General features: G+C 36.6%; 1 protein-coding gene across 1 annotated transcript; it reads left to right on the forward strand.

Annotated features, from left to right (window-relative positions):
• Positions 1-437: 437 nt before the first annotated feature.
• LOC101863870 (ubiquitin-like modifier-activating enzyme 6) lies at positions 438-26,748 on the forward strand (the record flags this gene model as incomplete). The annotated part of the gene is given in 33 exon segments (XM_013089191.1): positions 438-532; positions 2,717-2,745; positions 3,090-3,184; positions 3,964-4,075; positions 4,537-4,617; positions 5,300-5,422; positions 5,897-6,020; positions 6,941-7,050; positions 7,521-7,583; positions 7,929-8,005; positions 8,815-8,881; positions 9,158-9,304; positions 9,993-10,048; positions 10,481-10,559; positions 10,926-11,000; positions 11,392-11,469; positions 12,158-12,206; positions 12,707-12,736; positions 13,034-13,139; positions 13,782-13,887; positions 14,433-14,522; positions 14,823-14,903; positions 15,357-15,485; positions 16,136-16,187; positions 16,867-16,930; positions 18,053-18,122; positions 18,577-18,648; positions 19,278-19,398; positions 20,147-20,226; positions 20,769-21,010; positions 21,472-21,559; positions 22,281-22,375; positions 23,909-26,748. Coding segments are annotated over 33 exon segments (3,001 nt in total), but the record flags the coding sequence as incomplete, so codon positions are not given.
• Between the last annotated feature and the right edge of the window lie 1,062 nt (positions 26,749-27,810).

The raw sequence follows: 27,810 nt of genomic DNA on the forward strand, positions 1-27,810 counted from the left end.
AGACTGCCCCAACAAGAATCGCAAAGAAAAAAAAAAATGTTTGACAATGTAGAGTTTACATTAATTTGATGAGAAAGTACATTCAATTTTGCATGTAATATGTCAAAGACACCTCATTCTGTTCGAAAATAAAGAAATGAAGGATGTTCTTGTGCCTTCTACAAATTCTCGGTTATTGCCCTTGAAACTGGAAATTTTACTTCGTACCAATTTTTATTATAAAACCGTCAATTTTAATTCTTATTTTATATTTTCTACTCAATGTAGTCATTTTTATATGATAAAAATACCTTACAAAATCTTTATTTATAAAGTAAAAGCATTTTATGTGTGAAAAACCATTTCTCCAGCCATCGTATGCGATATTGTATTGCATGAACTGCTGTTTGAAATATCAGTTGTAAATGACAAAATTGTTTCAATTTTGTTTGTCACAGTCGTCAGAGATATGTCTTGGGAGACAGTGCCATGCATCGGATGGCGAACTCCTCAGTGTTAGTATACGGTCTAGGAGGACTGGGAGTGGAAATAGGTAAGATGAGTTTATGTGATGAAAAGAAAATTTCATTGTTTATGTTTTGTCTGTACTATAAGCTTTGTATTTTAACCCTTCCTGCCCCATGTGCGTATATTTTCAGCAGCACTCCTTGTATCTCCCAATGTCCCAAGAGCCTATATTCTCTGCCGTACTCGAGCCGCCGCCTGTCCCAAGAGCGTATATTTTCGTTTTTGGGAGATACAGAATCTGCGCTTTTTTCGAAATAGCAGCAAACCTAATTAAGCTTTAATTTTCATAATCGTTATTATTTACCTTTAAACATTGTTTTATGTTATTATCTAAACCTCATAACAAAGACACGACGTCACTTTTTAGAATACATGTCTCTTTTTCTGAAATACTGCTGTATTGGCTGGGGCTGGGGTATGCTGTCTGCTGTATTTACCTGGGACTGAGGTTAGGGAGTCAGAAAAATGGCAGGGGTTGAAGAGTTGAATGTGCTTTGGGGATCCTGGTAACATAATCAGTTTTGCAGTCATTTTATCGTTAGAGTTCTCAAAGTCTGATTGTCTCAGTACTGTATCACTGTACTTTTATCCCATGTGTAATAAGAAATATAGGAAGGTATAAAACATAAAATAAATGGAATGTTTTTCACAGATATATTCTTTATTATTCACTTAATGTACCTCTGACGAGTTGACATCGTAGTCAGCTACAGAACTTTTTAAAAATGGCCCATGCTAATATATTCAGCTGTAGGCCTATTTACTTTGTGTTTAAGGATATAAATCGTGTAAAGAGAAGAGAAAATACAAATAGAAGAAAGATTTAATTACACTTATTTTGAAGTTAACCTGTTTTCATTTATGGAATATACAATGGAGTCTGCTTAAACCAAACAAGGTTAATCGAAAATCGTTGATAAACCGAAAGAAAATAGATCCTCATTTTTTTGTTCTTTGTCTTTGTAAGAAAACTATCGATTTGCTGAAATACACCTTTTCTATAAAGATAAAAAAGAATTGCATGGGTTATGCTGTTGAAATCTTCACGAGCAAGCTTCAAGTAGTGCAAATCATCAAGTCTTAAGTGCTTCAAGCTAGTGAACCAGAACAAAGAGACATGTGAATGCACCTGTGTCGATTGCAGACCAGAAAGAGACATCACCAGTGTACTGTTAGCCTACATTTATCACACACATCAATAAGCCTACACACTGTTGTTACTCGACAATTGCGAATCGTCACTGTGCTAGCAAAATGGCATGCGTCATTTTTGCTACTTTTGAGGTAACGTGAAAAAATTGTTTAACAAGACTATTTATCATGCAATAATGGTAAAACTTCCTGTGCATGTATCTTTTATGACTGACAGCACATTTTTGTTTTGATTTTACCAAAAGATAGATATGCCACCACCAAACAAAATAAAAGGCTAGCTGCATTTTGGCACACTTCTGATTTAAGCCATTTTTGCTAGCGCAGTGACCATATGTATGTCTATTGCGCAACCTTCAGTTGGTCAGCTAGTTTACATAGGCCCTACACATAAGCATGTAATGGCATGTGGTGTGTTTCATGATGTCTCTGGCTTTGGGCTGTCTCCCTTCTCTACTGTATGCTGATCTGCTCTTTCTTCTGTTCTGCGTGACTGTTCGGAAGGTTCAGCAAGCTGACGATGATGAAGACAAGAGCACAATGCACACAATGTGCAGCGCAAATTGAAGTTACTGAGAGAGGTAGAGATAAGAAAAAAATCTTCCAAGATGTGAAATTTCCACTAGCATGGCATTCTCAACTCTATGCTGTGGATAATTTACTCATCGTTATTTGAGCAGTCTCTCTACACGGAAAAAAATGAAAACCTGGCTGAACCAATAAATATTCGATAGTCCTGCAGATTTTGATTCAGCAGACTCCATTGTATATTAAAAATGTTTGAATATAACAGTCTAGCATGCATATAGTGAAATTGGTAAGACTCAAAAATCTTTTCATTTTATTTGTGAAGGTGGCTATGTACATGTCTTAAAATACAAAGAATATACACATATAAAAACAAGATTGGGGTATTGAAAATCTATTCTCTATGTGCATGATTTGCTGTGTGCTTGTTTGTATTAGAATGTATTTATAATTTTATAAGAATGTTTTCCTTCACTTAAACTTTGTGGGCATGTCCTATAACTTTGTTTTATTTTTTTATTTTCTCCAGCAAAGAATGTGGTTTTGGCTGGTGTCAAGGTAAGCCTTTGTTTGTGTGGTTATTAAATAGACTTCTGTTTTGTTTTATTGTTTTGTAAATTCTTCAATGATAAATTTCATAGTCATCAAAATGCCAATGCTTTCCTGCCCTACTTCAAAATATATTGCCTTCTTCCCTCATGTATGATAGATCCATGAGATGTAACTCTATGACTTTGTGATGGTTTAATTTCTGCCCCATTCAGAATTATTGTTCTTTGTGTTATTAATTCTATGCAGATTCGTTAATTTTACCCTTGCATAGAATTCACAACCTTTGTGCACCTGTCTGATTGTCAAAATGGAGTGAGATACATGACTAAATACACTTTTTTATTATACAGTCTCTAACAGTGCAAGATCCAAAGAATGCCACAATGCAAGATCTGGGTAGTCAGTTCTTTTTGAGGGAATCAGATGTTTCTGCCTCGAAAAACAGGTAAATACTTTATTTTCAATTTGCAAGTCAGACGCCTACTGCAATCATTATCATTTAAAAAATAATTGACAGGGTGTGAAGTGAGGAATAAATATATGGCTACTCATGCTCTTTTTGCAATAGACAGGGGAAACAGGTCAGTGAGCACAGGCTTACGTCTTGATTAACTCTTTGGATTCGGCTCACCACTCAAGTGGCGTTTTTGGTTCCACTTTGCACCGACTCGCCATTTAAGTGGTGTTTTATGGGTACCGATTTCGTCAACCCCAAGGTCTACACCTGGGGGCTCCCGTGGTCTTGATGTTATGGTGTTTGCCTCTCATTCAATAGGTCCCAGGTTCTACTACTGCTCCTTGGCTCCTTCTAACTGCTGTCTTTCAGTCACACCCATGATCGTAGTGTAGGTAAGATCTAACACCTAGCCTTCTCGGATAAGGGTGAAAAGTCTCGGAGGTCCTGTGTGCAAATTGCGCTCGTTAGAGATCCCTTTGTGGTCCAAAATCGATAAGAGTAGGCAACAGCCGCCACCCGGGCAAAATTCAAAATTAATTCCTACCAAACTAGAAATGTTTATAATGTGTCCTGGGCACTCACATGACCTTATGCAGTTGCGAGCATTGTAAAACACTTACCAAAACAAAAAACCAAACAAGATCTACATCTGATTCTGTGCTACATTTATAACCCTTTTTTACTATCTCCAGTTATAACTTTGTAAAATGTGTGCTGTCGATGCCTTTCAATGCTTTTGCTTTTGTCTTCTCCATACAAAACCTCAGGGCAGAAGCTAGTTCACCTCATCTAGCAGAGTTAAACCCTTATGTCAGTGTGATGACAATGACTCAACCCTTGACTTGTGATTCGGATTTGTCCTACCTGTCAATATACCAGGTAATTTTCACTGTAGCAGGCTTTTTTATGGTCTAAATAGTGTCCCACATTGCATGTGGGGATTGTTACGTAAGCTATTTTGATTGAATTTTTTGGTGCATGATAGCATTCGTTGGTTGATATGTTATTTGGTGTCAGTTAAATTGCAGAACATTATTCAATAAAAGATTTCGTTTTGTTGACCTTTGACAAAAGATGAAAATTTGTTCTTTCTCATCCAATGTTGTTTTTGTTCAGGAAAAGTCATTGATGCTATCAGTGTTAAATGAAAAGTTATTTATTGAAATTTTCTTTGCGGTATGATACTGTAATTAGTACTCTTTAGTAAATGTCCTATGTGAATGTGATATTGACATTTACTGATTCAGCTTTTCGTTTGGAAAGATAAATTTGAGATATTTGGAGAGAGCTGAGAGCAATGAAAGACTTGATTGAAGAATTGTCAACATATGTGTCCCCAGTGTGTGATCCTGACCGAGTGCCCCCTGAATGTGCAGAGAAGAGTTAATGAGTTTTGCAGAGCTGCATCACCACAAATCAAAGTAAGAGTTTCTCTGCTTGTCTTCTTTTGTGACTTCTGTGGTCCAAATCATTGTTTGCCAGATGTTTCTCAGTAGAAAAGCAGATATGTGCACTCAAATGGTAGTATTTAATTCCTTTTTGAAAATTTCAGAAGGATTCAGTCGAGGCAGATATAGGACAGAATCATGGGTATGATTATTGACCAAAAATAATAATGAGGACAGACTTTTTAGAATACTATAAATATTGGTGATGTAAGTCCACTGACATTCTGTAAGTCTCTTTTTTTACTTCAACACCATATTCATTTCTGTAGAAATTCTTTAGTAAAAAATGTAATTTTTTGCTGTTTTATTTTTATCCTCAATTAATTTGAAAATTAAACAACGGCTTTGGTTTGGTTAACATTTATACAGACTTCAACACACGCACACGTTAAGGACCAATTGCAAATTTGGCTAAAATTCCCTGAGGATTTCCGTGCTGCACATGGTGGTTTTGCCCCTTTAAGAGGCTTTGCAGTACGCATAGATAACCCGTTAACACTTTCAGAGCTAAATAATTTGAAACATTCCTTGCTGTCTATTTTTTTGGATTAAAAAAACCAGGGCTGTCTCTCAAGGTGGTCCTTAACTTATGTTGAGGTTTGTATATGCTTTGTTGTGATTCTTACATATTAATTTGAATTTCCTTTCTTTACAGTTCATCTCGACTGATGTGTATGGCATCTGTGGCTCAGCATTTACAGATTTTGGAGACAAGTTTGAGGTTGTTGATTCTACCGGTGAAGAGCCAAAAGATGTGCTGATTGGAAACATAACTAAGGTATTTTACATGTGATCGGAAAAATGCAAGTTTGGTTGAAAGAGGTTCTTGACTTTTTGTCCCCCGCAGTTTTATTAGTGCGCTAGTCTTGTGTATTTTTTAAGACACTATAAAGTGTAGTTCTTCAAGATTTGTTTAACTTTCTGTACACAGCCCTGATGAATTAAATTTAGAGATGCTCATAGCTATGCTTCCCAAAGAGTTTGAATTATTTTTTGAGGATAGGTTTTTAGTTTTTAATTTGATGCAAAGTATATCGGTAAACTATTTGTCAGTGCTCAATGCAATTTGTCCCTGTGATTGGTGTTTGCTTATTGTCATATTTTCTATTTAAAGCATCTCTTTACTTTTCCAAGAGTGCTGCAAACAAATGATAAAAGTTGGTTTTGTAGAAGGCTCATACTGTTTGCCTCGTCAAAAAATAGAAGATTAATTTCTTAACGTATAGATCTTTTTTTTCTTTTTTCTTTTAAGGCAAACCCAGGGGTGGTTACTGGCCTGGAGCAAGCTATACATGGTTTGGAGTCTGGAGATGTTGTGGCATTTCGAGAAGTGAAGGGAATGACAGCTGTCAATGGCCGTCAGTTTGAAGTAAAAGGTTTGTTCACTTTATTATTTCTCAAATTCTTTTGCTTCGATCAGTATTTTGTGGAGTACTTGTTGATTTCTTTTCTCTTTTTTATATACACAATTGAAGCAGCTCTATCAGCAGCCCGTCCAAGACAATCACCTGTACAAATGACCACTTCCCACTTCCTCCCTTGGGTTAAAAAAATATATAATGATACTGTCAAGGACGTCAACCTTTCTAAGACAACAAATTTTCTCCTTGACAACGGGTGGCCATCATGGACTATTTTAACTGTATTAATTTTTATTCTACAGCTGTAAATGTCTATTTTTTGTGTTTACTGTTATTCTCCTTTTTAAAAACTGTCTTAGCTAAAAAAAAAAGAAATGGTCTGAACCTATGGGATAAGAATGTTTTTATAAAGTAATGTTTGCTTGAAATAAATATAAATAATTCAAATTTGCAGTTTCAGTTCAGAGGACTTCAGTGAGTTTTTCATTGAAGTCTACTTCATAAAGAAAGATTTTTGTCCCCCATTGATTTCGCTGAAAAGTAACTGCAGGAAGCTACCATGGATAAAGATGAATGTTTAAAAATTGTTTCAGTTTTACAACACATGGCTGTTTTTTCGCCAGCAACTGTGGTGTAGTGGTTAGAGGCTTCGCCGTTGCAAGCAAAAGTCGTGAGTCTGATACCCTAGTGGGGAAGGTTTTTTTTTCTAATTGAATATCTCCATATGTCTGCTGGGACATTCTGTCCCTCTTATCCTTGGTGGCCCTGACAGGCAGGGAAGAAGCAGCCTACCTAAATGATGTGAATGGTATGTATCAATGGGGAAGTAAAACACCTACAGTTACTATTTCTTTTTTTAAAAATTTTCAACACTAAATATTTTTCATTATTAGTTTGTTGTTTTTTAAAATTTGAATGTTTCTTTTTCCTTACAGTCATAAACCCTTACACCTTCAGCATAGGTGATACGTCTTCAGCAGAGTTTGGGGAATATGAAAGTGGTGGAATGTTTGTTGAGGTTAAAATTACCAAGGAAATGTCGTTTGTGAGTATTCTTTATTTGGTGTTATGCTTGTTTTGAGGTCATGGGCATTGATATTTTTTTTTTAGATAGACTTTTATTTCCACCCGAAACAATAGTAGTTCTACCAGTAATGACTGCTTCAAAGTGTACAGGATCTATGGTGTTTTAATATCTGGATTATTTTCCATAATTGTTTGTAAAATAAATAAAGGCGAATTTGTCAGTTTGAAGTGTCTGATGTTTGAAGATGTAGCTTATGTAGCTTAGCTAGTTTTTTACCTGATTTTTTTTCTGTTATGGGATAGAGTTTGAAACAATGCACGTCGTTCCCAACCTTATAGGTCGTCAGTAGTTGGAATATTTGTCGTTTATGAAGGATGGCTTTTATGGAATGATTTCATGAGAAAAGAGTGAGAGTAAGGTCTGTTTGCATTGCCATGAAAGTCAAATTGTTTTTTTACACTAATTTTGTGAAAACTATTTTTCTCCAGGAGCCTTTGGAGAAACAGATTGCTGCGCCATCTCTCCTCACCCCTGATCTCACCAAATTTGATGTAAGTTAAATTCTTTTCATTGCTTCAATATGGAACTTTTCTGTAATATGTCTGCTTTTTTTTTTCAAAGATATGGATTGAACAGTTTGGTACTGTAGCTATCAATTTTTAAAGTTTATTGAGAATATGCAAGGAAAAAGTACTTGATGAAGGCAACAAGTCAAATATAGTACTTGGTTTTGATATGCTTTGAAATTTTCGGGAATCGTAGCATGGTTGATGTAAAGAAGATAAATATAGGGTTATTTAATTCTTTTTTGTTTTGTGATTGTTAAACTTTTCTGAGAACATAGTGACAGTGTGGTCCATTGACTGATTGTTTATTGTGGTTGTCATTTTTTTCAGGCTCCACCTTTGCTCCACTTGGGATACTTGACTCTAAGTCAGTTCATTGAGCAGACTGGCTCTATGCCTAAGCCATGGTTAGTATTTTGGGGGGATTATTTTTACATGCGAATGAACAGACCAGATTATATGGACGAAAATGATTTTTGTTTCGCCTTTTGTTTGATTTCTAACCTCAGCTGTTGTGGGCGTCAAGTGTACTACTCGAACCCATTCCTGCCCAGAGAGAAAGTCCTTGCCATGCTCTGCCAGTGTGAATCCCATGTAGACTCGCATGTTTGTTTCTGCCTTTGATTTTAAAAATGCCCAATGGCCGGAAAGCATCACTATAACTATTCCCCTGGTCCACTGAAACTGAGAATTTTATGCATATAGTGAAAATGAGAAAGTTGAAAAATCCAATGCTTTGAGTTTCTTAGAGAGAATGCTACCTGTTTAAACTTATTTATGACTTTGAAGTTCTGATTTGAATTTGTTCTCACTGCTAAATGAAAATAAGCCCCAAGCCTTGGCCATGAGAGTTTGTCACTTCTCCATGAGGGCAAGCAAAATGGCTCAAACTGGATATTTATATTCTGTACACATTATTGGCTGAAGAAACAAATCTACATTTGCTTTTGTATAAGAAGACACACACTGTAGAAAACTAACTGATTTAAGGGGATGTTTACTTCCCAAGCTACCCCACACATCTAATTGCCTCTACTCCTCAAGACAACAATTAGAACAAACATGCAACTATTACCGAATGGCATCATGCAGAAGAGTTAACGCTCAGATGCCACTGGATCACTAACAACAACAACAACAACATAAGAAGACACACTGTTTTTGTTGAAATTTTTGAAGTATAAATAAAAAGACTTTTTGTGTTTTCGATCGACAGGGACAATGAGGATGCCTTGAAGTTCATCGCCATGGCTAAGAGCATTAATGATAGCCTGAGCAACAAGGTATGAGATTGCGTTGTTTACTAATGATTCTTTCTACCTCGTGGGTTCAGTTAGTTGTTATAATATACTTTTTTTTGGCGAAATAGCAACCCTTTTTTCTTCTTGTTGTTAATACTCGTCCTGGTTTTTGGTGAAACGTGTTTACAAAAATAAAGAGAATACGGACAAGATGTAAGCTTCAGGTTGAAAATTTAGTTCTGGAACTCTTTAAGTTAATAAATTGTGCACAAAGTTTTGTCAGATGGGACATTTGTTCTCCTTACTTGTGTCCCTTAGGTAGAGAATGTGGACGAGAACATGTTGGGTCTCATCTCCAAGTGTGCGGCTGGCTGCTTGGCCCCACTGTGTGCTGTGTTTGGTGGGGTTGTGGCTCAGGAGGCGCTCAAGGCTTTGACTGGGAAGTTTACCCCTCTCAACCAGTGGGTGAGTCTTGCCAATGTGTATCTTTCTGGAAATAAGGCACAGTTTCTTCTCGGACTTTAGCTTTAGCCATAATGTAATAGTTAAAGCGCTTGTTTATAAATTGTATGTGTTCTTTCAGGACATTCATGCAACTTCAGATTACCTGTGTTTGCTTGTGTGTTTAGTCTAGCCTACTGTCTCTGTATCCGGTAGAGGACACTCAATATTGAGGCTTTTTATATACAGGCTGCAATCATTTACCTAGTTCCACAAATAGTGTTATAGAGTTTTGCCTGTCATTGGGTCTCATCTCCGAGGCAGGTCTATAGGAGTATTTTTGGGAAAGAGCTTTTTCAATTTTTGTTAATGATTTAAATTTTTGGTGTATAAGTGACACAGTGCATAACGTCCTGCTTGGCAAACTCTATCTAAAAACGGGAGCCTTGTGGTTTTCTTGCATAAAATGTAAAAAGGTGTTAAAAAAACCTTCTAGAAAAGGTGGCTGCAGTACATGAACAGTAATTTGTAATCAGAAAGAGTTAAGTGTTAAATGGAGAGTTACAAACAAGTGATGAAAATGGTGTCCCCATAATCTCAGAAATCCCAGTCTCCGCAATTCCCTCAGCCCATAAGAACATTGGGTATTTTTAGCAAGTTATATCATCTTGATATAGGTTTTTGTTAAACTATCTGTTACTCATACTTTCAGCTACTCTTGGACTGCAGAGAAGTTGTGTCATCTGATGCTAGTCAATTCAAACCGTGGTGAGTGAGTTCTGCTGACATAAGTGTCTCATTAAAATTGTATCTTTCTTATATTTGCTTGTGAAAGAGAAATCCTATGGTAAATGTATAATCTGTAAGTCTAAACAGAACTGTGAAAATGTCATGCTGTTTTTAGTTAATGAAATAGGCAAATATGACCTTTCTCCGAAAAAATGTAGCTTTGGATTGTCTGTGAAATTTGAATGTTGAATTAAGAATAGTTGAGAATGAGTTAATTAAGCTTCATATGAGAGGATAAAAAAACCCACATGTTTCAAGCACATGGCACTTGCAGATTTGTTAGTGCAAGAATAATACATACATCAGGTCACTTGAGGAAACTTGCTGAACAGATAGTAGGATAGGGTTTAATCCTCATTCTGGAAAGCTATCAAGAAAGCTTCAAGCTCTCATTTTTTTTCCTCTCCACAGTGGTGATCGATACGATGCGCTTCGCATTTGTGTTGGGAATGCTTTTTATCAGGTCTTGGCAAATGCAAAACTGTTTATGGTAAGATTTATGTGTGACCATTTACTGATGCTGTTGTTGATATTAGATCTCTCGGATATGGTCTCTTTCAGCCTTGAAGCGAAGACTGACTTTATCGACAGTGTATTTGTCATTGATTTTGTCCTGTACACTCTCTCATGTTGCTGCTTTTTTTTAAAGATATTCATACTGGAATATTGATTCTTTGTTGGTCTTTTTTCCTGTATTACGTAGTAGATTTTCATCTCACATAGACACAAAAGTTGTGGACAAAGTTTCAGCACACTCTAAGGTGAAGCATACTTTTCAGGTTTTGTCATATATATGGAGTTGTATGGTTGGCCTTCATTAGTGAAGTCTCAAATTTTCTACGTTTTGTTTTAACAGGTTGGCTGTGGTGCAATTGGCTGTGAAATGTTGAAGAACTATGCTCTACTGGGAATCAGCTCTGAGAATGGAAAGGTATTGTTTTTACATGTTTCATCATGTCTTTGTAGTAAAAGTTTTTCTATTTTGTATAATTGGTTGGCATCACCAGACATGTTCTCTACTACACATATTCTTTTTAATGACTAAAAATTTTTATTGAAACATTTGTGCTGTTCAAATTTTTTTCTTAGTGCTGACATTGGACATTTTTTTGTTCAGTAATTGCTGCTGTAACTCATATTATTTACTAGTTTGTACAGAGGTCTTAATAAATCTCTTTTCTGACAGGACTAATTGTTTTTGGATTCAGTATTATGGGTTTTCTCTTTTTGTTCCACCTTCTAAATTATTTCTTGTCAGGAAGATGAGCTTTGGTTATGCTTATGCTAAATTTATTAACAGTACTGAAACAATACGTCCACAGATTACAATAACAGACAATGATCTGATTGAGAAGTCCAACTTGAATCGACAGTTCCTTTTCAGGCCCCGTCACATTCAGGTAACCATCATATTTGAAAAGTTCCTGTAATAATGAATTAGTTTACCTGTCTTTCTTTAAAAAATTTTAATTTGACAAATGTAGGTGTCTTTTACACCCCCAATTTACGGCAAAAGTCAGATCATTTAGGAGATGAGCTGCGACCTTGCCTATCTGGGCTAACCACGGCTGTTACGGATACAATGTCCCTGCAGAAAGACCTAGATACTCTCTTAGAATTCTCTCCATGGGCCAATTGAACTCTGGTCTTCTGCATGCGATGGTGAAGTGCCTTAACACTACACGATAGATGCCGGTGCTGTATTTTTTTATTGCAAGGAATATTTTATTGTGAGAATCTTTATGGACAGATTGCACGATATTATATAGTATATATATATTGGTATGTATATAATATTTTTTTTTTTTCCTGTGATTTTAATATATTTCATGACTAACTCTGTAAAATATTTACATTTTTTATTAAAAAGTCAGATTATTTTTTAAAATCTTGTTGATTGACAGACTCATTTTTCTTTCTTTTGTCTTGTTTTATCCCCACTGTTCAAAACCTTGAAGAGAGTACAAATGCTCTTTGAGTAGTGTGTTGTTTTTGATCTAGTGATTTCACACATTAAAAAAATGTCAGTTAAAATGGCGTTTATTGTTTTACTGTTATTCTGCATACTGTTCTTTTGTACCATTTCAGAAACCCAAATCAACAACAGCTGCGCAGGCAACAGTTGAAATGAATAAAGGTATGACATTGTTTTGTTATCAAATTTTTAGTGGATGTCTTTTTTTTGCTTTGTTTTAATTTAGCTTCCGTCAGTAGCAAGTGGCTAATTTGCCAAGGTGTTTGAATCCTGTTTTTATCCACATGAATGAGAGAGAGAGATTTAAACTTTTTTTTTGTTGCAATCTTTGTCTTGTGCACTTACTGGTCACTGCCTTGTAACTCAAAAGAAAAAGAAAAGTCAAATGATATCCACTTTATTTAAAAGTAGACAATCGTACGACTACTTTTCCAGTTTTACAATGAAGGCATTATGGCAACAATCTCTGAATTTGTAGTGTCATTTAGAATTCCTAGATTCTTGTTTTTATGTAAAAATGAAGCAGAAAAGGTGAATGAAAATCTTTTTTTTTTGTAACTTTATTTTTTTTTTTTTGTGTAGCCTATTTTTTACAATGGTTATTTTCTGTTACTAATTCTGGCATCGTGTGTTCTATTCATGCGTATATCCTTTTGTTTCAGATATGAAGATAGAAGCACATCAGCACAAAGGTAAGCTGAGTTTTCGTTAATGATACTGGCACTGGAGTTGACAGTTTGTTTGTGTTCAGGTTTATGGGCAGTCACCTACCCTATCTGTTCTGACAAAGAAAAAAAAATTCTCTCGATACTGTTGTTGTATTTCTACTTAATATTATTCTGTATGTAGATTTAAATGAGAGTGTTTCCTCTGTGTTTGACAGTATAATCCTGTATGGAGTGTCTCCTATTATGCTCTGGTGGTATTTCTACCGAAGAACACATAAGCCAGTAAAGAAGTAACATGTCTTTATTATCCCTTTGTTTCAGTTTGTCCTCAGACTGAAGAGACTGTGTATAATGATGCATTCTTTGAGAACCAGAGTATTATTGTGAATGCACTGGACAATGTGGAAGCTCGTCGCTACATGGACAAGTATGCTATGCTTTTCCCTATTTCATTGTTTGTTCTACTAAAGTCAAAGTTAACATGATGGTTCAGCCTGTGAGGAGCTCAAACACTGTTATTCATAGATTTACTTCACTGTTGACTGTCAGCATAATGGTTCTCTGCATCTTTAAATATTCAACAGAAATTCTGCTACGCTATGGTCTACATATTGTACCACTGCCTGGTTCAGGTACCAGCTTAGTAAGAACAAATTGCTCTTCAACTCTACATTTATCTCAAGTAGTGAGGCTCACATAATACAAGGTACTGAGCCTTGAATACAAGCCAAATGAATTATGCTCATCACTGTATTTTGTGTTCCAGATCTTTTTTCCTTATTTTGTCAATGATGCACAATTTCCATTTTTAGTCCTCTGCTTTCTTCAACTTTGAGCGTGAAAGCGTGCTGTCCCACTCGTTGGTTAATAAAAACAAAAAACCAGACTAACTTTTAATGGAAGCAGGATATTGGTAGCATTATTAGTATTATAGATCTCAGATATTAGTAAATTATATAATTAATCATGCAATATTCAGTACTGTTTGTTGCACTGCCCCTCTGATGCATTGCCACCCATTTATTAGCTCTTACAAAGAAAATTAAAAAAAATTTTCTACATCTTTAAGCCGATGTGTTGCAAATCAGAGAGCTCTCATGGAGTCTGGGACCATGGGCACCAAGGGCCATGTGCAAGTGATTGTCCCACATCTCACGGAGTCTTACACCAGCCAGGTAAGATGATATTCAATATTGCCGTACATGAAATGTTTACCTCTTACTTACTAACTTGATACTACCTCAGACTTTGTAGTAGAATCATCATCAAGTGTCTTGTAGCAGACATTGATGGTCTTTGCTCTCCATCCCTCTCTTTCATTGGAGGACCTTAGTTGGATAATTTTAAAATGATAGCTGTCAGGGTTTAAGTCAGTGCTGTAATATTGCTCTTTATATATTTTTTCGACTCCCACTTTATTTATGGTCTTCAGTGTCTTTTTGTCTGCCTTTTGTCTGTTTTCTTGTTTTGCACTCCTTTTGTATTGTGTATCTGGCCTCAGGTTGATCTCTGTTTTCATAGTTTTTCCCCTGCTATGATCATCACTGGTTGCTCTACTTGCGTTGTAATATCAGGTAAATGAAAGGATAAATATTGTGTTCAGTTTGATACTCTGATTTAATAAAAATGAAATGATGAAACTCTTTAGACAAAATATGAATCCAAAAGCATTTATTAAAATAAACTTGTGGTTATGAATATTATTGTCTTACTTCCACAGCAAGATCCAACAGATGGAGATTTCCCTTACTGTACTGTCAAGTCTTTCCCTGCTCAGCTGGAGCATTGTATACAATGGGCTCGTGATAAGGTGAGGCCTGCAGTGGACCAAGATTCTAATGTATCTTTTTAAGACCAGGATGTGATGTAAAGATAACCTTGAAATGGGCATCAGTCATCAGGTGTCTTGAGGGCATTTTGTTACGAAAAGGATTAGCGGACAGGGATTGTTGTCTGAAACAGATTTAAAGCTATGAGAGGAAATGTTATTTGACATCGCATGCTATTGTCTACCCGCTATTATGGTTTTGCTACCTTTAATTCGATTCTATGGTCTCCTTAGCCAGTAGTACATCCACCTGAAATGCAACATGTATTTTCTCTCCTTCAGTTTGAAGAATGCTTTGTACAGAATGCTCAATTGTTCAACAAGTTTGTGGAGGTCCACCCTGATATAGAAAACATTGCACAGGTGAGTGTAAACAGTTATTCTTGCTCCTGTTCAGTGATTAGTCAATTTGGTTCAAAGGTTAACTTTGATAACGAAAAATGCTTACAGTGGTATTGATTCATTGCAACCTTGTCAAATGTTAAAACAGCATGGGTAAAGTGACTGATATAAGGAACAAGGAGATTTAAATCAAATTTTATTATATTTTGTATGCCAATTATTTTATGTTAAAATTTTCATGCGGAGCAGCAATTTTTTTTTGTCTGTTGCATTTTATGCCTCTTTATCAAGAGTGTGCTTGAACTTTAAAAAAAAAGTGTGTTCAAAGCTGAAAATGTTTTCCCTCTGAGTTGTCCTGGCTACAAGATAGACAATAGACAGGGACCACAATTGGTATAAAGTCTTTTGAGCTTTGTGTTTCCGTGTCGATAGCTCCGTGAGCTCTGTGATGACACTTGGTTTAATTTTCCCCAGCAACTGGTGTCTGGGAATTCTATAGATGGGGCTGTCAAAGTGAGCAAATTCCTGGCTCAACGACCAACATCCTTTGCAGATTGTGTATGCCAAGCTCGACTGAGATTTGAAAAGTACTTCAACCATAAGGTTTGTTGTAGTGACATATTTGTACAGTTTTACTACAGAGAAGTCTGAGAAGTATAAGTATATAGAGTTATTTGTATGGATAGATTAAGCATTATGTCCTGTGGCTCAAGGATTCCCACAAGAGGACACAGGTGTTTATGTGGGAGACAAGACAAGGAAAATGTACTGTAGCTGCTACAAGCTGTTTCAGGATATTGGACTGTCAAGTGTTTTGCCCCCCCCCCCCCTCAGCAAAATTCATTTTTAAATATGAAAATGCTTTATGTTCTATGATTATGTGAGGTCAGTGCAATGAGTTGATATAAAACAAACTTGAAACATTATAGTTACCTTCCTCGAATTTATTCTTTGTTATCTGGGCATTGTCATTTGATTTGAGGTTCTAAGGCTTTGTGAGGTATGTGAATTTGACATTAAAAAGAAGAGAGAAATACAGAGACATGATTGGAAGATTATCATGAAACCCTTTGAACCCTTTGTAATGCTTTGTAATTTCAAGGAAGGGGTTATGATTAAAAAGAAGAGTGTGAGAAAGAAAAAGTCACTATTGTGTAATAGCAGTGCATGATTCTAACTGCTGAGCACTCTACAGAAATAGGGTGGAAGAATGGAAGATACATGTCATGATTGATTTTGTTACTGTTTTTCAGGCAAAACAACTTCTTCATTCATTCCCACTGGATACAAAACTGGAAGATGGTGGTAAGTATAATTGTAGAGTTTGTGTTTATTAACCTTTCCCTTCTTTGCAATATATCTTATGCCTGTGTCTTATTAACAATGATGTAAAAGTCTTTAAATTACTTGTCACTAATATGTTGAGGTATTTTGTTCCTGTAGTATGCAGCAGCTGCATTATTTTATATTATGCTAGCTGGGCCCCCTTTCGATGAAAGGAATGATCGGTGCATTAACATCAACTGAAAGTCACTGGCCTATTATATTTACACTCTGCTGGAATGGAGCAATAAATCTTGAGAGATGCAAAAAATTAAAAGGTCTAGATCTATACGGATCGCACACTTAAAATAGTGCTCAGTATTGCGCGACAGTATCGCACGGAAGTACGACTTGAAATAAACTAACCTGGCGGATTTTCTAAAATTACAGAGACAGAAGCATCGGCCTACAAAAGCGACCGGTGAAATAAATAAATTTTGCTTTTTGCAACAAAACTGTCTCAAAACTGAAAAAAATGAAAGGCGTCATAATCTGGAGAATATTTTAAAGAATCTTTTGGCAAAAACCGCATGTCGATCGATGTAGCCATTAAAAAGCCCTTTGAATAGCAAAATTCGACCACCACAAATAGATAATAGATAAGTTCACATTCTGGCATTAAGTAATAGTTTTTCCTAAATATGTTACATATTTTCCCCAGCTCTTTTCTGGGCGTCTCCCAAGAGGCCTCCAACACCCATTGAGTTTGACTCTCAAGAAGACATGTAAGTGGTAGAGCTGTGCCCATTCGACTTTGCTATTCGACATTCATGATTTCTGCACTATTCACAGCTATTCGAAGCATGGCAGAGCAATTGGAATGCCGTGTGCTTTTATTTTTTTTAAACAGATAATGGATTTTCATCTCATTTTTCTCAAACGTAATAAAATTGGAACACATTATATCTAAAATCATTGTGATAAATATACAGAAATGCTCTTTATTTGATGGTTACGAGACAGAGTGATTCGAGGAGCCAACAAGAGATATAAAATATTCCTCTAGAGACCTCTAGAAAATATACCTTATATTCACTCATCACACAATAGCTCAAGCAAGGGCAGTTGACTCTTGAAGGGCAGCGAATGTTTTTTTTCTTCTCATGAAGTTAGCTGTCATAATAAGCTCCCCTTCCCCTATAGGCTATTCGAAATTCGAAGCGCTTTGAACGGTGACATCCTGTCATCACACTGCACTGTCTGCACCAACAACACATGCGCGCTCAGTGGCTGGCGCTGTGAAAGTGATGGACTTATCATATAGAAGAAAAACAATTCGACGGCACTTCGAATGGTGGAAGTTATAGCTGGGCTTGTTGTATAGAAGAAAAAAACATTAGACGGCGCTGTGAATAATTAGTGAATGTTGAATAGCAGAAGTTAGGTTTGGGCCTATCATATACAAGTAAAAAACATTCGATAAAGGTATTTGAATAGCATGAATAGTGAGCTCACGCTTCGAAGCTTCGATGAATTTTTTTGTCCTCAAAATCGCACAGCACTAGAAAGTGGTCTTATAATTCTCATGGCTTTCATTTACACTGGAAAGGTGGTGTTTTTTTTTACCATCATAATTCCAGAAGCGCATTTCCATAAGCTGTGTTTTAAAAAACCTTTATTTGTATTTCTGTGTTTTCATGAAGTATTAGCGAAGTTGGAGTGATTAGGCAGATGCTGATAATATTCTGTATTAAAGTAAACCTCTTAAAATTCTGTTTATATTCTTTTTTTGTTTGCCCACTGTTATCTTGAAGCTGAGGGTCTATAATGATTTACAGGAGTAGATATCTGTAAAATGAAAATGAAGATACATTAAAGAATCACTTAACTGTCTTTATTTCTTCCAGGCATATGCTGTTTGTGATTACCACTGCCAGACTCCTAGCTGATGTATATAAAATACAGTGGACTGAGCAGGTAGCAGGTCTTTTGCCTTCTGTATGATTATCTTGTTTTTCTATTATTTTGTACCAGTGGTCATAGGGTGATTCTGGCCAGTCCTTCTTCTTTCTTATTTTTTTAAACGTGTTATATGTATTTTTGGTCTTTTTTTCTCTGGTGTTTGTGGTGTAGTAGTTAGGCTTTTGAATGTTGCATTGCAGAAGACAGGAATTTGATTCTCATTTGGGGAGGTTTTTATATCAAGTATCTCTAATGGCTTGGACATTGTCTCCTTCTTAGCCCAGGCTGACTGGGGGGGGGGGTGTCTAAGCAGGATTTGCAAGAAGAAGAGACGTATGAAATGGCTAATGAATAAAATGTATTGAGCATATAGTATTCTTGCTTCGTACAGTTTGTATTTTTCGTCATTTATACACATTTATCAGTAATGGTGGATGTAATTCTGTATTGTTTTCCCTGGCAACCTCAGGACACAGACAGGCTGCATGTGGAGTCTCTGCTGAGTGAAGTCAAAGTTCCTGAGTTCCGTCCATCAAATAAGGTGAGCTTTCGTATGTCAAGTTGTTACAAAGTTTTGGAACACAGGAAGGAGTAAGTAGAAAAAGCGTTGCCTCAGTAACATCATCAGAATTTAAAAGGAACTTTCACAGGAAATGTGACAGTAGCTCTTTTGTATGTTTCTATTGTTCTGTACACTTGGACGTCGGATAGCGAAAAAAAAACCAAACTTCCTAAGCTTTAGTCGACCTTATCTTCAGTACATGATATAAATTGTGAAGAATAGATTTACATGTGTATAGGGGAGGGGAGAAGAAGGGAGGACAAAACATGGTGCTAGTGGTATAGTCAAGAAAAGATTATTTTAAAGAGGAAAAAGCTGTGAGAACAGTTGGTCAGCAGAAATTTCTTACTGTCATTGTTGAATATAATCAAGTTTGGAGGGGTGCAAACTCAAATAACTGCTGAATCAGGGATAATACTGAATATTTCCTAAAGAAAGGGGCTTTGAGGTTAAATCTGCTGTAGATTAGCATATCTTTTTCCTGGCATGATTTAGTATAGTCTGCTCAATGCGAGACTTAAGAATCAAGGTAAGGTTCAGCGTCTTTTTTCTCTTGCCAACCTTGAGGGTCATTGTGTTTATTTATTTAATTTCTGTTCTGTTATCAGAGAATTGTGACAGACGAGACTGTGAACAAGGAAGATGCCACCCCACAGGAGATGTCTGGGGATGTGATTGTGTTGTCTGGTCAGAGAATACTACAGGCCTGCCAGTCCAACAAGAACACTGGTGGGTCTTCACTCGAGGATCACTGTTTATAGCAGACCCAGAGAAATGTTTCAAATTCTGGTGCTGCCACTTTCATAACGCGATGAGAAAAACTATGAGAATTCATAAAGAAATAAAATGATGGTGTGTTACCTTTGTGCTGACTAACATTTTAGAGTAATGAAACAAAAAAGTGTTGAAAGTTTAAGGATTTTTTTAAAAGCGAGAAATTGTGTAAATTAATTTTTTTAAATTTTGAAATGTATTTTTAACGTATGCGTATTTATACCCAGATCAACGCAATTTAGGTCCTTTAAGAGGCCTACCTTGACACTGTCTTTTGGGCTCATCCTGGTCCAAGAGAGATACATAATACCTGCAGAAAGACTGAAACACTTGATGAAAATTCTCTCGTCACAGAAATCACACTCAGGTCTTCTGTGTGCGACAGTGAAGTGCCTCACCATTATATCACAGATGCTGGTGTTGATTGTATGTCATACCATAAACAGTGAATGCACAAAGACTGTCGCTGCTTTAAATACGAAGCTGGATAAGTGACACAGTTCAAAAACATGTACATGTTTCAATTTCATATTAAAATCAATGATTGGGTCATTCTTGCCCAATGTTTAATTCGTCGAAAAATATAGGTGCTTCTGTACGCCTTATGAAACATCAATTCAATATTTCTTCATGTAAGGAATCATTGTTTTGCTTTAAAAATAATTCTAAGGATTAATCTATCTGTCAAATTTGTTTCTACTAGCCATACATCCTGTCAGCCCTCTGGATTTCGAAAAAGATGATGACAGCAATGGCCATATTGATTTCATCAGTGCAACAGCAGTAAGTTTCTCGCTTTCCCTTTTTTATAGCAAAAAACATTTGGTTTCAGTGGAGGGGATGAGGGGTGATTTGGAAATAATATCCATAGTTAAAATACTCCAGCGGTATGCTTTTCCTCTTCACTCTCCATCAGCAGTTTCAAGTCTTGCAACATTTTTGCCTTCCCACCATTTGTTATTTGATGTATCTGCTGCTCATAAGTCTTTTCCAGCTCGCAAATCGTGAATTTACCACATTGTCTCCATATCTGCCACTAAGTTGTCTTGAAGGCCTCATGGTGTATGATTTTGTATATATTCTTTGGATGTTCCTTTTTAGTATTGCTTTGTTTTAATGTGTTCTGAGAAAAATGGGACCATTGTCATTTTGACTCGCAGGGAACAACTGTGCAATAAGAACATGCAATGTTGAGAACCAAAGGACAGTCATTTTGTTTATAGGCAAGTGTAACAGTAGACTATTTTCTTTATTTTGTAAGGTTCGTAAAGGTGATTTATATGATCATTTTAATAATCTTTCGCTCACTGTTTTTTCCCCCTCAGAACTTGAGAGCTCAAATGTACAGCATTGAATGTGGAGATCGGCTCAAGATAAAAAAGATTGCTGGCCGGATTGTGCCAGCAATTGCCACAACAACAGCTGCTGTGTCTGGTCTGGTTGCCATAGAACTGATCAAAGTCCTGGCCAAGGCACCAATGGAGCAGTACAAGAACTGCTTCCTCAACCTGGCCCTGCCTTTGATTCTACTGTCAGAGCCGGGACCTGTCCAGAGGAATGTCCTCAGGTAAGTTTTGTGTGTGTGTGTGTGTGTTTGTGTGTGTGTGTGTGTGAGGGAGAGAGAGAGAGAGAGAGAGAGTGCTTTTGCTAGGCGAGAAGTTTAATTTCACTATAAACTTTCCACTCTGTATTTATATTACTAAAAGAAATTTTCAAAATGAGTCTTGTTACTAGACCCTTTTCTTAATCATGTAAGAATTTGTCTCATGTCGTCAATGCATTTTTTTTGGTAGTCTTGCAAGTTTTAGGAAACCGTGCACAATGTAGATGAAGTCTCTAACACTTGGAGATTTCTACTGTTCTCGAGGATGGTTTGAGCTTTTGAACTGTGTAATTTTTTTAGTAATCAACTGTTCAGTGTCTTATTAAACAGTTCTGGAAAAGGCTCCGGCTCCCCATTATTTTATTTTTTTAAACAGTGTTCAGAAAGATACTGCGTTTTCTTATCACTGTTTGTTGTGTTTACAGAGAAGGTCTGAGTGTGACAATGTGGGACAAGTGGGAAGTACGAGGGTCCAAGGACTTCACTCTACAACAGTTTCTTGATTCCTTGAAGGTAAGGAATGGTTTAATTGCTGCTTGTTTGGTCATTGCTAATCAAGTTCAGAGGCCCTTAGGCAAGGTACAGTAATTTAAATTTGAAAGGTTGATTATTTCTTGGGTCCCACAAGCTGTACTTATGTTTTTTATACTTTTAATATTTTGTGAAAGTTGTTTGTGTTTGTTTCCATCTTCACACGCTTACATTTTTCCTGAAGTTACTCTGTATGTAATGGTGCTATCTTGATATAATTTAATAGTTCCATACTGGACTTGAACAGGAATATTCTTTTCTTTTCGAAAATATACAGTGTCGTACACTATCCTCCTTACCTGTTCAGTTGAATTTAAGTGTGTTTTTCTGGTCTTTTTTCATTTTGCTGGCTCAAAAACCAGGGAATGGTATTTGTGCAGACTGCAGTATGTCAGAGGATCAGTTGGTTGGATAAGCTATTGAAAAATGTGTAAAAGAGAATCTGCATACATCATCTGGGTATTCTGGCCTTTTAAAATGATCTTGTGCACATTGTGTTTTAGCTACTTAACTTTCCAAGTCAAATAAACAATATCAGAAACTCTTCAAAGTAAGCAGTAATACATTTCTCATCTTTTCTTCTTTTTTAGATGTCCTCTTGTGATGTTTGATGTAATCAGTGTTTATTCATTTTTTACTCCCTTGTGCCATATACATTTTAGCCTGACATTGCTTACAAACAGAGATGGATTTTTCTTTTCAGCAACAATTTGGATTTGAAGCAACCTCAGCTTGCCAGGGAGTAAAGATTGTCTACATGCCATTTATGCCAGGGCACAGCAAGAGACTACCCATGCCGTGAGTGACCAATAGGGCCTACCTGTTTTTGAACTTCCACTTTTTGTAATGGATCATTTGTGTCTAAAACAAGCTTTTCACTGTTTCAGATCTTGTGCTTCGTTTCTGTTGGACTGAATTTTAAAGTGCTGTCTTTCTTAATAATAATAATAATATATAGCATGTGTATAGCGCATATCCCCGCTCAACAGCAGGCTCTATGCGCTTTACACTATATTATTACCCCAGCAGACCATAGAACTCTTAGAAACATTCTCAGCTCCCCGGGAAGCATACAGTGCAAGCAGCTGATTGAGCGCTCAAACACTAACAAACTGACAAGATCTTTCGCTGTCTATAGCCGGGTACCCATTCCCACCTGGGTGAAGTGAGGATATTTCGTCTAAAGTGCCTTTCTCAAGGACACAACGTCGGGCCCCTGATGGGATTCGAACCCACGACCTTACGGTTGCGAGTCTGAGAGCCTAACCACTAGGCCACCGACGCCCAAGGTCTTAACATAACTGAGCATGTTCCTGAAGCTGTTCAAAGATGTTTACTCCTTTGTTTTCTATTGAACCTTTTTTCCTCTATCAGTTTTCATGTTGAAGCAGGGAGATGTCAGAAACATCCCCAAATGACTAGACACTGACAATTCTAGTGAAGAATTTCTTTTGATGGTATTTACAGACAGGGATGTACATCAAATAATTTTGTGCACCTCATTGTCATTGCCCTTTTCATCCTGGACCAGGGATGAGGCCACTGACAAACACTTTCCACTTTTCCCTATTTTGGGATAGCTTCTTGACACAATTTCATGCCCGTCCACTTTTCTGTTCATTATTCTTAATTTTGTGCACCAGTTGCTGTTTATTATTGCAGTATTCTTTTGCTCTTGTTTTTTTGGTGCTTGACTGCCATTTTTTTAAATAATAGGACTCGATATAACTGGAGCTATGGTGACATTTTTCATTGTAAAATCAGATGGGTTGTAGTTGGTTTTCTTTTCAGTTAGGTTTTTACTCTTTTCATCAGATCTGCCTTTTCATTGGCCCTTTGTCTCTTTAATTTAAATCTTTAAGCTCTGGGTTTCTTCCACCATTTCCCGGAGTTTTTTCTAGTCACCTAAACCTAGTGCACTGTCTCATTATAAACCCAAAAGCTTTCCTCCAACTTCTTAATAGCAGAAGCAGAGTCTTAGTCATTACTAAAAAAACTTACTTTGGGAATAGTTCCGAAAAACAAGTAAAAACTAGCCCTCAATAAAATAAAACAGTTGTCACTAGTACTGGACGCTCCCAGCATCCGATGGGGCTCAAAGAGTTAACTCTCAGCTGCATGGGTTTTTGATCATGTCTTTGTGCTGTATGTTTTTTACCTCACAAGATCGTAAAAACATTTATATATGGGTGGTTAGTGGGCATACTGGTGTAATCTACTTCTTCTTACTCTTTTCAACATTTCTATTTTGATCCAATTTGTACCTTGTTCACTGTGGCCCTTATTATGCTGCTTCAATCACATGAGATTTGTTTTCTCTATTGTCTACAGCATGACTAAACTGTTGAAGCCGGTAGCTGGGCAGCAGTACGTGGATCTGGTCGTGTCCTTTGAGGGCGATAATGACGAGGATGTTCCTGGCCCACCTGTACGATATTACTTCTAAGGGATACCATGATGGGACTTTGGAGAAATATACTGCTTTTTGGATTACTTTTCCTGTTGATGAACATCGCCATGTGAATTAAATATTTTGCCTGAATTGGAAGGAACACATCACATTGAAGGAATAAAATGTAGTGCCAATGGATGATGCAGTTGATAATCCCCATTCCTGAAGAGCATGGAAGAATTGTGGTAACTTGATCAGCTGTGGTTTTGGCTACTTATGTTATTCAGTGTCTGTGTCAATCCCCAAGACTGAGTGCAATGTCAATATGTTTTTTCTACCCAGATGTCTGTTAACACTGTTGCTTGTGCTTTAGGAAAAAAGCCTGACAAAACGATGATTTAAAAAAAAGTGTAAGTTTTGTTTAATAATCTATGAGATGAAGACTGATAAACTGTTCAAATGTGGTATAAGATGTCTAAAAGACCATTGACATGTCAATAGTTCTTTATGTGAGGGAGAAAACCCAACCTTAAAATTAAGAGACTGTTTGGTTGTGTCCTGTCTGTTGTGGTATTTGAACAGTGCAGGCTACATGAAGGTTGTTCTGTGATGAGCATGTTACCCAAATGTTTTTGTTTTTAAAAGAATAGAGAATTATTACGTAAAAGTGGATGGATGAAGGCTTATGAGGCTTAGATTCCTGTTGGAGGCTTGTCTCCTCTATCCACATGATGTGGGTTGTTGTCTTTGCACCCACTAGTTGTCACAAAAGACATCATAATATGGCAAAGATTTGGCTGTCACTAAAAGCATTGCTAAGCAAGTTTACTGCTGATTCAGACTTATTTTTTCCCCCTGAATTGAGAAACATCTCTTATATTTTTAATTTTTACCTTTTTGTGCAAATGTGTCCCACAGTTTTCATGAGCGTCTTCTCTCTTGAAAATTATTGGTCTTGCAATTTTTCTCAATGAACACTTTATTGTTGGCCAACAGTGAGAGTCATCCTTAACACTATTTGGGGACAACATTTCCATGTTCCTTCAACTTCACACTGGGTCCACAGCTTGTTTCTCTCATAAAGGAGGTGTAATATGGGAATTTTTCATATAGACCTATTCTTTTAAAAGCTTGAAATAGGATTTCTGTCGCAGTGTAGAAGTATTCAGCTATTTATTTGTAAATGAAGTTGTAACTGTTAACCAGTATGAATAGTGAATAAGGTAGTGAATACATATTATAGTGTTTTAGTACTTTCTTATGCTTTACAGTGTTGGGTCAGTTATGGATGGGCAATCAACTTTCAAAAAGCCATGAAATGATGTGTTTTTTGGTCTATAAAGGAAATTTATGTTGTATTTAGAAAAACTGTTACCTTTACCTTAGAAATAGTGTTATCTCTGCCAATGTTTTTTTTAAGCAAGTTAAATGAGTAAATCTGCTCAGAAAATGATACAAGTGTGTGTTCCATGTGCTATATTTTTATACAAAAATTAAGCCATGTCTGCTTTTTCTGAATTTGCCTTTTCATACATTTATAAGCGATTATGAATAGCATATGTAAAAAAATTATGTCTTTGAAAGGGGAATGTATTAGTTTGGGGGAAATTTTAAAGTGAAATAGATGTGAACGCTAGCAGCTTTTTTTCTTCTATACCTAACTGTTCTGAACACTCTTGTGTTCCATCTCTCTATTGGTGAAAAGAATAAACAATTTTAGGGTATTGATTTTTTATTTTCTTTTTTGTTTTGTTTTGGAGGGGGTGGGGCAATCTTTTTGTACCATTGCCCATTATCATTGCAGTAGTAATTGTGCTCACTCTTGGTTTGCTTCTGAATAGTTATCACCTGCTGTCGTGAAACTCATGATTTCTCTAGCCTACTGGACTGTCATGTTTTACATGAGTGCAGGAGACATGTTGTATCATCACTGTGTTCTGATCTGAACACTGCACTACCGATACGTTGATCGGGGTAAGGGGCTGCTGTAGACATGATCCAGTATGTTGAGGACTTGATTCATGGCTTGACTTTTTTCCCGCCCCAACATTTAATAGAGCCATTATGTGTCAGTCATTTTGAGAAGACCTTTTCTGATATTTGCTGAGGTACTCTTGAACCCTACATCTTATTTGATCTTTTTTTAAAGTGCAATTTAAGAAAAGGCTGTTATTTTTTTAAATTAAAATTTTCACTTTGCTGTTTTCTTTAAAAAATTACTTTTTTTCATGCAGGAATCATAGCGTAGATTATACAGTTTAGGTCAAATAAATACCTTCTTTTGTACTGTTGTTTCAAAGGCATCCCCTTTTGCTATCAATACGATTCACTGTGTTGAAAGCTATTTATTTCCCCCCAGATATCCTATCTGGATGATGTATTTTTTAATCTCTTTTGTGCTGTATGCTCAAACTGCTTCACATTGGTGAATTTTGCCTTAAGTATGTAGACCTTCAGGTGTTATTGTCCCGTCGCTAGTGATTTCAGGGTGGGACTAAAAAAATACACACTTCTTGAACTCTCAAAGGAAAATTTGTAAAATCAAAGTAAAAGCAAAACTTGTGATCCCTCACACAGCGTTGATTTATACACACCTGATTATTTAGATATTTGTTGCTTATTGGCTGTTCCATTTTCATGTATCTGACGATGTGTTTCAAAAGCTGTTGTATTGCTTGTGACTCTTGTAATAGTGTCTTTCTATTTGTGTTAACCGCCAAGGCTTGTTCAGTTGATTCAGTCACTGCTATTAAAAGCAAAGTGCGTACACGATATAAAACAGATTGATTTACTGTTTTTTTGTGGTGTGAGTGTTGGTTTGTGTTGGTGTCTCTGTGTGAGTGTGTATGTTTGTGTGTGTGTTGTGTTTTCAAGTGCAAAAGGGGCGGGGGGGGGGGGGGGCTAGTAGTGACCTTTGTGTCTTCACCGGCATTACTGGTAACATGTCATTCTCTGGTGGATGAAGGGCGACATGAGAGTGTCCTGCTTCCTTCACTCCCTCCACTGTATTTTTGTGGAGAGTATGTTTCAGCATTATTGCATTATTTAGACAACCATCATTATCCATGTGCCTCTCTTCACGTCAGACTCTCAATTTGTTTTGTTTTTTCAGAGCTGTCAGCTGCTTTTTCTTCCCTATCGTCATTTTTCCTCTACTTCTTTTGTATGTTTGTTACTCTCTTGTGAACTGCTAATTCCGGGGTGCTTTGATAGTCGAAGCCTGATTCCCTGTTTGGACTCCTCTGTTGACATCCACCCCTTGATGCTCATATGACCTTGTGCAGTTGCGAGCGCCGTAAAACCTTACTAAACTAAACTAAACTAAACTAAGTCATAAAATTGTTACTTAATTCTGATAACGTATTGAAAGAAGTATAGCCCAATTCTTACTTTAAAAATTACTGGTACAGGATGTGTAAATATGAAAGGGAAAAATGAATTGAAAAACAGGAGAAAGAGGTTAAGACAGCACCTTAGCGCAGCTAGCTGCTGACACTGTAATAAATAAATTATCAATGGTTCTGTTCAGTAGTCTCATTGCCATTCACGCTTTGTGCATTGTGAAAGAATGGAATTACATGCGTGATGAAAAGCCTGCAATTTATTCAATCTGGTCAGCCTATGCAGACGAGTCGTGTTGCCACTGAGTACATAAATACACTATAGTTGGTTGTCATGTTGTGCATCCGGTTGCCGTGGACGTGAGGTGGATGGTTGGCGAGTGCTCTGTTGTGGATTGCTCCTTCTTTCCTATCAAACATCTATACTCCTTATCTCTCCTTTCTTGTGTGTTTTTGTTGCTCTCTTGTGACACCTCTAATCTTCTGTGGGTGGTTGGCGG

Source organism: Aplysia californica, unplaced genomic scaffold, assembly GCF_000002075.1.
Source record: "Aplysia californica isolate F4 #8 unplaced genomic scaffold, AplCal3.0 scaffold00025, whole genome shotgun sequence".
NCBI lineage: Eukaryota > Metazoa > Mollusca > Gastropoda > Aplysiida > Aplysiidae > Aplysia > Aplysia californica.